The following is a 13,521-nucleotide window of genomic DNA, read 5'->3' on the forward strand; positions in this document are numbered from 1 at the left end:
TTTGAAAAAAGTTCCTAGAATTATTTGGATCCATTGAAACGGAGTCCGATAACAATTTTTTGTGTGTACTTTATACCAACCTGAACAGCTTCAGGAATGATATTTGCTTTGAACATTGCATCAATCATGTGATGCAATTGTTCAGTTAAAAAATCAAAGTCGGAAGCAGACATGCTACCTGAATCAGCAACATGACCATTATTTTCCGTTGGGACATGGGTATAAACCTCATTTTGAGAAGAGAAATTTTGTCTACCAGCAGCGATGTTTGCATACGTGGATTACGAAAAATACGAAAAATTGGAATTTACTGAAGTGCTTGCTACCCGTTGACGAGCGGCAAAATTTGTTTGTGAATTGTGGTGGGTATGAATTGCTCGACCGGTAACCGGTTTCGAAATTTGAGCGTTTGAAAAATTTCTACCCGTCGAATCTGGGATCCGATTGGAATTTCCCGTCATCAATTTTGCACGGGAATTCAAAACTTTTTTGCGTGAAGGGCATTCCCAGAAATTAGATTTATGATTGCCCCCACAATTTGCGCACTTAAATTTATTGGAATCTTCTCTAACAGGACATGCGTCCTTGGCGTGAGAGGTTCCACCACAAATCATGCATTTAGCATCCATGTGATAATGTTTGGTTCCATGACCCCACTTTTGGCACTTACGGCACTGGGTGGGGTTTTGGAAATTTTCCCCAGGCCTGCGGAAATGTTCCCATGTAACACGGACATGGGACATAATACAGGCCTTTTCCAAACTTTTCATATTATTTAGTTCACTTTTGTTAAAATGAACTAAATAAAATTCTTGAGAAATGCCCCTCTGGGAAGTACCAGAGTGGGATTTCTTTTTCATCTTAATTACTTGGACTGGTGAAAATCCAAGTAATAGAGAAATTTCAATTTTAATCTCATCCAGTAATTTGTCATCACTGGGGAGACCTTTCAAGACGACTTTGAACAATCGCTCAGTTTGTCGTCGTATGTGAAGAATTTATGGCGCTTCTCAGTTAAATACTGAAGAAGACGTTTGCGATCGTCAAAGGATCCCGGCAAAACGCGGCAGTCACCCTTCCTAGCAATCTGAAATGAAACCTTGATCCCCTGAAGGTTACTCAAGATTTCATTCCGAAAGCCAGAAAACTCGGCAACAGATACCACAATTGGCGGAATCCTTTGTTTCTTCGCATGAATCGAATCACCTGGGCTAAAGGTAGATTCGATTTGCTCAATTTCATCATTAATCAAATCGAACTGATTGCTCAGTTCGATAGGAGAAGAAACAATGTCAACATTAGAGTTAGAAGGAATATCTGAAGTCTCCAGCTTCCTTCTATTTTTCCGCGCTTAGGCAGGACGGTCTTGAAACCTTGTTTCTTTGAAGGAAGTGGAGAATTCAGAGACTCCCCCTTCCTCTTGTTTTTGTTAATACTCATTGCTGAGCGTGGAGACGTGACCTTCTAAGAGGTTTTTTCCCAGAACGGTGTCCCTGCAGGATTACCACCGCTTGTCGGAATTTGACTTCCGCAAACAAGTCCAACGTAAAACGAAGGCACGGGTCCTTGCAAAGATCGTAACGGGATCAGTTGGTACAAATACCGCTGAGAAGCGCTGTTTAAATTAAAATAGCTTCGGGTAGTATTAAAAACTTCCTTCCGCAAAGAGAGAAAGAACCGCACAGCACGAAAGCACGATGCGGTATGTGTTGCTGCAGATCATTCAACCTCAACGAACCAGATTTTATATGAAGAAAGGGTTGACTACAAAAATAGCACTATTGCGATCCCGCGCCACCAGTGGCGATGCTAAAAATTTATTACAAATTGTGGCGTCAGTTAGTTATGGGAAAGGCACATTGGGAAAAGAAAATTTGTTCTTCTCAGGACCAGTATTTTCCGGAAAGAAAGGGTTAGTCGCGAAAATGGACTGTTTCGGTGGCATCGTCGTTTGGCGTTTGGTTTCTGTTAGTGATTTCATCCATTCAAATTTATTGCAATATCACTCTCCGACACGCGCTTGCGATTTTGCTACCGAAGGCAACTTTTAGTCGTCGCCAAATTATTAAGTTAGTCGGATCAACCTACTTTTGTATAAAATGTTGGCTTTTGTATAAAATCGATGAAAACGCCACCTTAGAGGAAACTATCTAAAGCAACCACTCATCGGCGAATGTTGCTCGGACCGACAGATGACAAGAAATAATGTTTTGTAATATGAGTAAACTTAGTCTTGAGTCAAATCTCTGTTGTTATTCCTCTCAACAATACGCATCTTAAATAACCAAATTCAGAATCTTACGAGAAAATTTCACAGGATGCTTAGAATTTGTCATTCTCTCCGATGCTTCGAGAGAGCGGTCCGCTCTCTGCGGAATCCCGATCAAAATGGTTCGCATGCGCCGGAAAGCAGCTTTCTTGTATCTAATAAAGTAATCCCATTAGCCCCGCATCTTCATCAATCGTTATGAGTGCACATTATATTTACACCAATATCAGATCGCAAAGGGGCGGGGCTAACGGATTAATTGCTCACTAACATTTATGATTACTTTAGTGTGAACGAATCACTCACACCATTATGGAACGTACACACGGTCAAGCAGTTTAACCAACATTGACTCCACCTCTCGTTGATTCAAACATCCATCAAGTTTCACCAACAGCGACACCAACTACAGGTAAACTTCGATATAACGTACATATCGATTTCAAGTTTGTACGTTATATCGAATTGTACGTTATATCGAAGCATGAGTAATCATCCTTATTTTACACTACATAAATGTTGTACTATCATGTACTTTATGGGCGAATTTAATTTTTTTTATATGTTGCTCAGCTAGCAGTGTATTGATTGAGTATACGCGATCTTTAGTGGATTTAAACTAGGGCACGATGGGGCACGTGACTCGCCAAATTGAATATTTTCAACATTATTCTGAAAAAAGCTGATGTCACGGTAATTTTCTATTGATAAAATTTTTTATCAATTTTATTCGAAATTTCCGATGGAATTTCTAGAGAAGTTCCTGAATAAAAGTCTGGAGATTTTTTTGATTTTTTTTATCGGAAATTTCTTTGATATTTTTTTCAGAGATTCCTTTACGAATTCTTTTCTTCAATAAAATCATACAAAATATCTGAATTCTATCCGACATTTTGTTGGATGTATTCTTCCAGAAATTTTAATACTGCCTTGAAGGAATTTTCAACAAAATGTTTGAAGGATATTTTGATGGAATTTTCAACCAAAAGATTTCCTAAAGGGATATCCCAAGAAATTCCAAACGGCATCTCCAAACTATTTCCCAAAGGAATGCCTAAAAAATCAAAAGAATTCTCCGAAGCATTATCTGCTGGTATTACCGAAAAACAATCTAAAGGAATTTCCTGAGAAATGTTTAAAGAAATTCTGGAAATTCTGAAGAAAACTCCAGAGGAATTTCCGAAGAAATTTCTAAAAGAGTTGCTGAAAAAACTGAGGAATATGCAAAGTAACTTCCTGCAGAAAGATCTGAAATACTTGCTGGAGAAAGTTCTAAACGAATTTCTGGAGGACTTTTTAGAAAATCCTTAATTTTGTAAATTTTTATTAATGTCTTTTTTTAATTTAGAAATTAAGTTCGACGCTAACAGGAATTTCTGAAGAAATTTCCTAAGGTATTTGCAAAAGAATCTCCATAGGGATTTTCGGTGGAATTCCTGAAGGAACTCTTAAATGAATTCCTAAAAAATAATTCTAAAGCAACGGATTGGGCTGACAACGGAACCAGGGAATTACGGCGGTTCTTGCTGGGGTTTTCAACGTGAAGACCGTGGGGTTGTCCTCAACGCTTTCTCTTGTCTCAAGTACTTTCTCTCTACTCTTCAACTTCCAACTATGGTAACATTGTAACTTTGCAACATCCGTTCGATTCAAAATACTTTGGAATAGTGACCGAAGAAATTCCTAAGCGAACTTTCAAAACCTTAATAATTTAAATTTCGAAGGAATTTGTAAATGAATTCCAGAACGAATCTCCAAAAGAATTTTTGAAGGAATATCCGAAAGAATTACCAAAAAATATTTTCCGTAGATCTTTCTAAAGGAGTTTCGGAAGGTTTTTCCGGATAATGTTTAAAAGAAATTCGTGAATATATATCTAAATGAATGATTCGAAGAATTTCCTAAAGAATTCCAGGAGGAAGTTTTGAATTCCGAAGGAACTCATTAGGTAGATTCTGAAGTAATTCTTAAAATTCATTCTTTTCGAAGAAACATTGAGGACGAATTTAAAAATGATTTTTAGATTTATTTCCGGATTGATTTAGTTATTTCCGGATGATTTTTCAAAGAAATCCCAGCTAGTTAACCTGTCTTTAGAGCCCTGGCCTTCCTCGCAGCACTGCACCACTTTTTCCTTCCTCCTTCCTTTTGTGGCTGTGCGGGCTTACCGGTGGTATCGCCGGGTGGCTTGGAGATCTTCCTCGATTCTTGCTTCGTTACAACTCGACCAATAAGAAGGGCGATCGACTATCAGCGGAAACAACGTCGGATTGGGCCGACAACGGAACCAGGGAGTTACGGCGGTTCTTGCTGGGGTTTTCAACGTGAAGACCGTGGGGTTGTCCGAAACGCCTTCTCTTGTCTCAAGTACTTTCTCTCTACTCTTCAACTTCCAACTATGGTAACATTGTAACTTTGTAACATCCGTTCGATTCAAAATACTTTGGAATAGTGACCGCATCCCAGGGTCATGACCTCCTTTTTCAAGTCAGTGACCTCGTCTCATAGTATCGACCCAATTACGCCACCCCTTAGTGGCTACTTAACGAAGGTACTTCTGGCCTTCAGGTGTTTAGTTGGAGGACTATGGTGAGTGGTTGGATGCGGTCTTATAGGGTGGTGGAGGCTAATCATGCCCTGCTCTACTGCAGTTGCTAAAGTACTGGGAAAACCTACGAGACGAGTTTTACCTGCCATTCACAAACAATTAACGCATTAGACTACATTTTCAAGAATTTCTCGGAAACACTCATCACTTTTATTCTAGAATTTTTTGAGAAATTCCTGGGATGATTTCTAAAAGTGTTGCTCAAGGAGTTTCCGAAGGGGGTTCGGAGGTCATAGGATTTTCTTGAGAAAAATTAAAGAAAGAATACGATGTAAAAGTATTGACCTAATGTCTAAGGGAAATTCCGAAAGAATTCCTGGAAGAATTTTCAAAGGAATTACTGGATTCATTTCGGGATGATGTTTTGCAGAAATCCCTCTGGGAATTGCCGGAGTTCCTGAAGGAATTTCCGAAGGAATTGCTGTAGAAATTTTGGAATTTCTTAGCAAATTCTATTTCGAGTTCCTACCTAAATACCTTTAGGAATTGCTTGAAAATATATTCAGGAAACTTCTTCGGAGATTCTTTTAAGAATTCATTCAAAAATACCATTGGATACTCTTTAAAATATTCATCCAGAAATTACTTTACGAATTAGTTCCGAAAATTTATTCAGTTTCTTTTAATCCCTTCATGAATTCAATCATATTTTTTATAAGAATCAATTCGGATTTTTTTTTAACTATTTTAGAATTTCCTACAGGAATTCCTCTACAAAATTCACCAGAAATTATTTTGGGAGCTTCTCCAGGAATTTCCTCTAGGATTAATTTTAATATAATCTGGTACGCACTTCAAGCCTGGATCTACAATACCATTACTTCACTCGACATTAGCTGACTTAGACCTGAAGACAACCCGTCATCAATTCTGACTTGCAAAATGTGTAGAATGGGGAAAAAAGTAATTAATGCTTCTGGCTGATAAAATTAGACTCCATACAATAATGCCATCCCTACATGAATGATTATAACGATTTAATAAATTATTTTGTAATAACTACCAAAATTAAAATTATTTTTCAAAGTGTACGTTATAACGGGGTAAAATGTACGCTATATCGAGTGACGTTATATCGAGTGTACGTTATATCGGGGGTACGTTATATCGAAGATTACCTGTATCAATTTATTCGACCAACAATATCACACACGAACGAACGAAGCGCCAACTTGAGCACCAACCATCAAAAAATATATGGGGGTTCGTGCAACTTCACTACAAATGCTCAAACATGTTCGGCAAACCTTGACTCCACCCCCAACAGCTCAAACCAAAATCAAACCGTTTTAATTTTTTCCAACCGAGCCGACAACTATCAAATGGTTGGTCGAACAACTTCACACACGTTCAAACAAAGCAGCAACCGAAGCGTTTTCTTGGGGGCGGAGTCAATGTTCGTCAAACTGCTTGACTAGTGTGTACGTTGCATTATGGAGAAATGAAGTGCTTCACACGGCAATCGAATACTCTTTGTTTTTTACATGATGGTTCCCCACCTAATGACTATCAAATTGAGGAAGTTCTAAATTACCAAGCAGCTAATTACGAGAACATTAGAGAAGATCCATGAATTACGTAACCCAAAAAAATTGCTATTTTCAACCCCACCTCCCCCTTATGTTACACTTTTTGTATGAAGCATCTGAATTTTTTGTATGGATTGTCACACATCGGTCAACCTCGTTGAAGTTTTATATACGGATTTTAGTAAAGCGTTCGATAGAGTTGATATACCAATGCTTCTCTTTAAACTGCAAAAAATGTGAACCAGCCTGGACTCCATAAATGGCTAGCAGCATATCTGACCAGTCGCAATCAAATAGTTAAGTTCAAAGTAAAGCAATCTGTAGCTATTCATACCACATCGGGAGTCCCGCAAGGCTCTCATTTAGGTCCGCTATTGTTTATTTTGTTTGTAAACGACTTGTCCTTCATTCTAAAACATCTAAAAGTATTGATTTACGCTGACGATATGAAACTTTTTTTTGGGGCCCTCCTTAGCCGTGCGATAAGACGCGCGGCTACAAAGCAAGACTATGCTGAGGATGGCTGGGTTCGATTCCCGGTGCCGGTCTAGGCAATTTTCGGATTGGAATTGTCTCGACTTCCCTGGGCATAAAAGTATCATCGTGCTAGCCTCATGATATACGAATGCAAAAATGGTAACCTGGCTTAGAAACCTCGCAGTTAATAACTGTGGAAGTGCTCAATGAACACTAAGCTGCGAGGCGGCTCTGTCCCAGTGTGGGGATATAATGCCAATAAGAAGAAGAAGATATGAAACTTTTTATTGAGATCAAAGACGCTGAAGAAATTAACACCTTCAAATACGAGATCCAGATATTTCATAACTGGTGTATAAAAAGTTTGCTACAGCTCAATATAAAGAAATGCAACTTAATTACTACAAGCAGAAAATGACATATTCCAAATATGACAATCACTTTAGGTAGCCAAAAGGTAACAAGATATGATAGAGTTAGGGATCTTGGCATAATTATAGACTCTAAGCTTACATTCATTGACCATTAAAATACTATTATAAACAAAGCTAATAATATGTTTGGATTCATAAAAAGGTTTAGCTACAACTTCCACGATCCATACACTATAAAAACATTATATATTGCTTATGTCAGATCGATACTTGAATATTGCAGCATAGTTTGGTAACCTTACACAGTCCATTACACGCATTACACAAGAATTGAGAATTGAGCAATTTTTATTATATGCACTACGCAAGTTAGGGTGGACTCAACTTCCACTCCCGTCTTATAAAGCAAGATGCATGCTAATTAATATACAAACATTGAAGGAACGACGGGAATATGCGACTTTCTTTAATGATGTTATCTCGAACAAGGTCGACTCAAAGGCAATACTTATTATCTAAATTAAATTTTTATATCCCACAAAGACCTTTGCGAAATCGAACTTTATTTGCCTGTAGTAGTCATCGTACAAACTAAGCGATATTCGGACCCATAAATCAAATGATGGCTGCTTCTAATAATCATTGCAATGCTATTGATTTCACTACATCTAAGACTAAATTGAAACAATACTTGCGTACTCAGTAAATGCTTGGTGTAAATGCTTCATATCGGATGAAAGCTGTGTTTAGTAATTTAGTAACGGTGAAGTATATTATAAGATCACATCTGTATCAAACGGTCTACAAACATGATTGACGACAACAAATAAAAAAAAATAAAAAATAAATTGTTGAATACTGTCGAGCAATTTGAACGTAAGGTTCCGACAAGCGTTTGGATGCAGTTAGTTATTAGAAAAGCGCATTGGGAAAAATAAATTGGTTCTTTTCAGGACCAGAGTTCTCCCAGGGCCGGATCTAGGGGGGGAGGCGTTGGGCGTGGCCCCGGGCCCCCACAAATCTTGTGTACCAAAAACCAACCTTTTTGGTATATTCTGGAGCCCCCTTCCGGCTAAATTCGGCCCCGGCCTCAAGATTGATTGAAAAATGGACTGTTTCTGTGGCATCAGCGTTTGGCGTGGTAGCTTGATTGTTGTGAGTGATTCCGTCCATTCAAGCAAATTTATTGCATCATCCCTCCCGTCGAGTGCTTGTCATTCCGCTACCGAAGGGTAACTTTCTTCCGTCGTCCATCGATTAAGTTTTGCACTTTCAAGAAAATTTATCTCGGATTCGAAATCGATTTCAATCCCAATAACTAACAGAAACAAAAACAAATAATCTTGCCAGAAAATTTCACTTTCCACCGATGACAACCAAATCGATGAAGACGCCAATTCACCATAAACAGTTTAAGTTACAATTGAATCAATTGTTTGAGAGAAACTGCATATATCCATTTTACATAATTGTCTTCTTTGTCTTCGTTGTCTTCTTTGTCTTCTTTGTCTTCTTTGTCTTCTTTGTCTTCTTTGTCTTCTTTGTCTTCTTTGTTTTCTTTGTCTTCTTTGTCTTCTTTGTCTTCTTTGTCTTCTTTGTCTTCTTTGTCTTCTTTGTCTTCTTTGTCTTCTTTGTCTTCTTTGTCTTTTCCATCCGCATTTGTTTTTCAATTTTTTTAAAGTTATTTTGGAAAAAAATCATATTGCTCATTGTGAACATTAGTATGACTCCTACTTTTACAAAGCAAGACCTGGGCTATGAGGCGGCAAAATCCTAATGCGGAATGTTATGTCAACAAATAAAAAAAGAACATGTTTGAATCAAACATGTCCCATTTTTTATCAATCTGCAACGAATTCAACTTATACCGCCGAAACCAAACATTAAAGAATAGGGCACCGATTCGTTGAATCTCTCTTTATTTGCAAACATGCGTGCTCAATTACTTATCTTGCGTCATATGTGTATTTACTGCCTATCCACATTTTCTGCGCATCACAAACATCCACATTTCAGTGCGCGACATTCTTCGTGTGAGACAACAAGTCAGTCGCAGCATCAAATGTCTACATTTGCCTGCCAGTTATTGTCTGATGTTATTGAGATAATTCTCAATTAGAGTAAAATTTTCAATTGCATTAATTAAAAAGCATATCGCAGCTAGTTGAAGCAGGAATCTAGTAAATGAAATCAGTTGTGAAGTGAGGTACACGTTAACAGTCGAGAGGAGGTGAGTTGGCAAATTTTTAAAGTATGCATTACTAAACATTTTTTTCAACAAATCACGTAATGTCTACCGTTGAATCGTGTACTTGAGTTGAATCTGCAGAACGTAAAATAAAATGCAATCTAAACCTCATCAGTAATCTTCGGTAGGTAATCAGATTACCACCGGCCTATATAGTTCCGAAAGAAAAGAAGCTTCGAATCCACACTTGACTTCAGATAACCAGCACAGCACTCGTGATTTCGTTGAAAGTGATGAACTATGTATTTTCGGATGTTTGATGCCGTACACATTGACTGTACCCGAGTATTATGATCTCGATCTCTGTAGAGATGTACCTCAATGTCCTCAACACAAGACTATAACAAATGTGTTTGCTTTTGTTTTGTTTTCTAATTTGATCACCCGGAATATCTACTTTTCAAAAATATGAATTAACATGATTCAAATTTTTTCATGAAAATATATGCAAAATTACATTGTCATTTTAAGTGTTTCTAACATTTTGTCATTAACAGCTATAGTTAACGAACGAAAGTTTACCGTAATATCAATCGACATTTGTTGCCTCATTGGTAATACCACAGATAACAGATATTTAGGCTAGAACAAATTTTATTGAAAATCCTGTGTAAACTTTTGAATTGATATACGTTGGCCCACTACTGCCATCTACTCAACTGATTGCGGCAGTACATACGTACGCAGCTGATGAACAACCGTCGAACGCAGCCACTGCATTTGACAGCCGCATTCGGGCTGCGTTTTCAATAACAATGATCCTGGCACCATCTCTAATCGATTGCCAAACGTGGTCCCAATTTAAAATTCATTTGATTTAACGGTTGCCGATGTTTACACACGTATCGGATGCCAGCCTCAATATCTGTTATCTGTGGTAATACATTCCGAAATAAAAACTGGTTACCCTTCTAAAATGTTTTCCTTTTTTTTATTAGATACATATTTAATTTATATACCTCTCTTTTTACAGTATCCAACTAAATTTAAAATCGTCGTACACTGGTTCGCAAGATGTTTCTGTTACGTCTTCTTTCTCGCCCTGCTGTTGGTTCCAGCAGAATCAGCACAATCGGCGTTTTCGGCACGGCAATGGTAGCGATAAATCTGCTTTCATCATCCAGGTAAATTTGAGCCAAATGACAAACTTCAATAACAGAGAACAGACATGGAGATTTGAACAAAATTTCGTAGACATTTTCAACAGATAAGCTATTCTCAATCATGCTACAGATTGTTAACTGTGAAAACTCGCGGAAAATAGTTTAGGAAAACCCTGATTGATCCACCTAGCGGTGTTTGTGCCTTTCTTGTGCATTATATATACCAAAAAGACTTCTTAGCATGTTTTTTGTATAGAAATCGTATTTTGGCCATAACTTTTGATCCCATAGTTCGCCAATTTTCAATAGGAAACAATGAGACAGGATTCCCCGTCGAATACAACTTGTTGCAAACAAATCGGATCAAGATAAGTGCCTCAAAGATGAGTGAGTTTTACATACATACACACACATACAGACAGACATCATCTCAATTCGTCTAGCTGATTGGTATATAACACTATGGGTCTCCAAGCCTTCTATCATAAAATCGTCTTGGAAGTGTATATATAGCCTTTTCGTTTCACCTTGGTGTACGAGAAAGGCAAAAATGATAATTTTAGTATCAGTTTACCGGAACGTCAACCAAAGCACATACATCACGGTCACAGATAACAGATATTTAGGCTGGTATACCATACGTGTATAAATATTCGCAACCGTTGATTCAATTGCATCGAACATTTCGGACGTGGTTGGCAATCGCATGGAGATGACACGATGATCATTACTGTGTAATGGAACGTACACACGGTCAAGCAGTTTGAACAACTTCGACTCCACCTCTCGTTTATTCAAACATCCACCAAGTTTAGCCAACAGCGGCACGAACAATCAATTTATTCGACCAACAATATCACACACGAACGACCGAAGCGCCAACTGGAGCACCAACCATCAAAAAATACATGGGGGTTTGTGCAACTTCACTACAAATGCTCAAACATGTTCGGCGAACCTTGACTCCGCCCCCGACAACTCAAACCAAAATCAAAACGTTTTAATTTTTTCCAACCGAGCCGCCAACTGTCAAATGATTGTTCGAACAACTTCACACACGTTCAAAAAAAGCAGCAACCGAAGCGTTTTCTTGGGGGCGGAGTCAATGTTCGTCAAACTGCTTGACTGGTGTGTACGCTGCATAAAATGCAGCCTAAATACAACTGTCAAACATATTGGCTGCGATCGACGGTTACTTATTAGCTGCGTCCGTATGTACTTCCGCAATCAGTTGAGTAGATGGCAGTAGTTAGCCAACGTATATCATTTCAAAAGCTTACTCATGATTTTCAATAAAATTTGTTCTAGCTTAAATATCTGTTATCTGTGATTAAATATTTACAAACGTTTTCAAGAAAACTTGTTCGGACCTCCATGTCTGCCCTCCGTGCCAACAGCATAACTTGTTCTTTTGTTTGCAGCGTTCTAGCCTGCCCTTCGTCACAGAGCAATCCGCTTTCTTCGCAGAAGTCGGCGACAGATACCGGGCCATCTTCGGTCTATGACTTCAGTGCAGTTGACATCGATGGAAACAAGGTAGAACTTGAGCGCTATCGAGGTCACGTGCTGATTATCGTCAACGTTGCCTCCAAATGTGGCTACACGAATGGTCATTACAAGGAACTGAACGAACTGTACGAGGAGTACAGCAAAACAGAAGGTAAGCGGAAGACTCTATGTTGACGTGTTAATGAAAAACGGGGCTTCACTGATTTCGCACCTGTCGAAGCACCCCTCGTCTTCGCGTACTATAATACTACCCGAGCAGCACAATTCAGATAAAAATGGTTGCAGCAACTTGATATGTGACTGAATCCGGTCATATATGAGTTGCAGTAATCTTGTTGAGGACTATTTTCGCAGATCTGAATTCATTGTTGGCCTCGTCACAGACTCGTCTAATTCAATACCAAATTTTCAAAACGACTTATCTGCTTTTGTAAACTAGTTTACAGTTCAAGTACTAGAAAGCAGTCACGCCATTAATCTACCAGCTGTTTTAGGCCTGGAGCATCATTGACTGTTGTTAATCTTAACGTTACTAAAATCCCTCTGGGTCCTTTCGCGTGTCATACAATTCTTGTGAGGACATTAACTTCGTTTTCGCGACAAAGGGAATATCTGATTCAAACATCATCGAACCTATGTCCCGTTTTCTCCGCAGGTCTCCGCATTCTAGCATTTCCGTCCGACCAGTTCAACCAGGAACCGGACAGCAACGAAGAGATCAAGCACTTTGCCCGGGACACGAAGGGGGCCAAGTTCGATCTGTTCGCCAAAATTTACGTCAACGGAGACGAAACGCACCCGTTGTGGCAGTTCCTGAAGCAACGCCAGGGCGGTACGCTGTTCGACGCCATCAAGTGGAACTTCACCAAGTTTATTGTGGACAAAAACGGCCAACCAGTGGAGCGGCATGGGCCGCAAACCAGTCCGCTTCAGCTGCGCGATAACTTGAAGAAATACTTTAACCAATGATGGGCGCTAAAGAACGATGATCCAGCTTTTCTTGTTATAGTATTACCAACTGATTTGACCAAACAAGTTACAGTTCACTACATATATTTTCAAAGCCTTTTTATGAATTACAAAATGATACAAATACCCTTATTGATTAAATATTGGTTATTGTGAACAGTAGCATCAAACAAATATGTTTATTAGATTAATAGTTAACAACCAAAACATATAACGTATTAAATTTTAAATATTTAAACATATTAAGTATTCATAATGAAGATACAAGTTAGAAAATTCTGCAAGCGAAATAAAAATAACAAGAAAATGTGTTTGGAACAAGAAGAAAGTTAGGCCGTAAGTCGTGACAAACATAATTATCAAGTTCTCTCTCCTTCTAGTATGTTTAAGCTCTGGAGTTGTTATTGGAATTATACTTCTGCTTTTAACAATGAA

General features: G+C 38.4%; 1 protein-coding gene across 1 annotated transcript; it reads left to right on the top strand.

The window, feature by feature from the left end:
- Positions 1–9,286: 9,286 nt before the first annotated feature.
- Positions 9,287–13,521, top strand: LOC134210999 (uncharacterized). Its single transcript, XM_062687507.1, has 4 exons — positions 9,287–9,487; positions 10,479–10,629; positions 12,030–12,268; positions 12,773–13,521. Exons 2-4 carry the CDS (start codon positions 10,520–10,522, stop codon positions 13,084–13,086), a joined length of 663 nt encoding a protein of 220 aa, XP_062543491.1. The 5' UTR covers positions 9,287–9,487; positions 10,479–10,519; the 3' UTR covers positions 13,087–13,521.

The sequence above is a fragment of the Armigeres subalbatus genome, chromosome 1 (assembly GCF_024139115.2).
Source record: "Armigeres subalbatus isolate Guangzhou_Male chromosome 1, GZ_Asu_2, whole genome shotgun sequence".
Taxonomy (NCBI): domain Eukaryota; kingdom Metazoa; phylum Arthropoda; class Insecta; order Diptera; family Culicidae; genus Armigeres; species Armigeres subalbatus.

Bases quoted from the DNA above. Each gene is read 5' to 3' on its own strand.
- LOC134210999 (XM_062687507.1), top strand. From the start codon at position 10,520: ATGTTTCTGTTACGTCTTCTTTCTCGCCCTGCTGTTGGTTCCAGCAGA. The intron at 10,630-12,029 runs GTAAATTTGAGC...TTTTGTTTGCAG, and splicing joins AATCTGCTTTCATCATCCAG to CGTTCTAGCCTGCCCTTCGT. The intron at 12,269-12,772 runs GTAAGCGGAAGA...TTTTCTCCGCAG, and splicing joins GGAGTACAGCAAAACAGAAG to GTCTCCGCATTCTAGCATTT.